Source organism: Trypanosoma equiperdum (genome assembly GCF_001457755.1).
Source record: "Trypanosoma equiperdum strain OVI genome assembly, contig: ctg_370, whole genome shotgun sequence".
Taxonomy (NCBI): Eukaryota; Euglenozoa; class Kinetoplastea; order Trypanosomatida; family Trypanosomatidae; genus Trypanosoma; species Trypanosoma equiperdum.
This window is the reverse complement of record NW_027124277.1, coordinates 1,183-1,805: the sequence shown is the minus strand read 5'-3', so window position 1 is coordinate 1,805 and position 623 is coordinate 1,183. Positions and strand designations below refer to the sequence as shown.

The 623-nt window shown below is 50.7% G+C and overlaps 1 protein-coding gene across 1 annotated transcript in view; it reads left to right on the top strand.

Annotated features, from left to right (window-relative positions):
* Positions 1-62: 62 nt before the first annotated feature.
* The window catches only part of TEOVI_000145600 (Adenylate and Guanylate cyclase catalytic domain containing protein, putative), a gene marked incomplete at both ends in the record, with an annotated part of 1,074 nt that continues 513 nt past the window's right edge, over positions 63-623 (top strand). Inside the window, one exon of the mRNA XM_067224676.1 lies at positions 63-623. Within this exon, the coding sequence (XP_067080777.1) occupies positions 63-623 (561 nt within the window).

Below are 623 nucleotides of genomic sequence, written 5' to 3'. Positions count from 1 at the left end.
TGATTCGTTCACTGATTGGGAGGTATAAGTGCTACGAAGTTAAAACTGTTGGAGATTCTTTTATGATAGCGAGTAAGAGTCCTTTCGCTGCCGTCCAACTCGCACAGGAACTACAGCTGCGTTTCTTGCATCATGACTGGGGAACAAATGCGATTGATGAATCCTACCAGCAGTTTGAGCAGCAGCGTGCGGAAGATGACAGTGATTACACACCGCCAACTGCTCGGTTGGACCCTAAAGTGTACAGTCGGTTGTGGAATGGACTGCGAGTACGTGTTGGAATCCACACCGGGCTGTGCGACATCCGACGCGATGAAGTAACGAAGGGATATGACTATTATGGACGTACATCCAACATGGCAGCAAGGACGGAGAGTGTTGGTAACGGTGGTCAGGTGCTGATGACGACTGCGGCGTACATGTCACTGTCAGCTGAGGAGCGTGAGCAAATTGATGTCACTGCACTTGGTGATGTGCCGCTACGTGGTGTGCCGAAGCCTGTGGAAATGTACCAGTTGAATGCCGTGCCTGGTCGTACCTTCGCTGGTCTCCGTCTTGAGCATGAGCTTCTTAACGATGATGAAGATCAGACCACAACCTCCTGTAGTGACCACAGTTCTTCG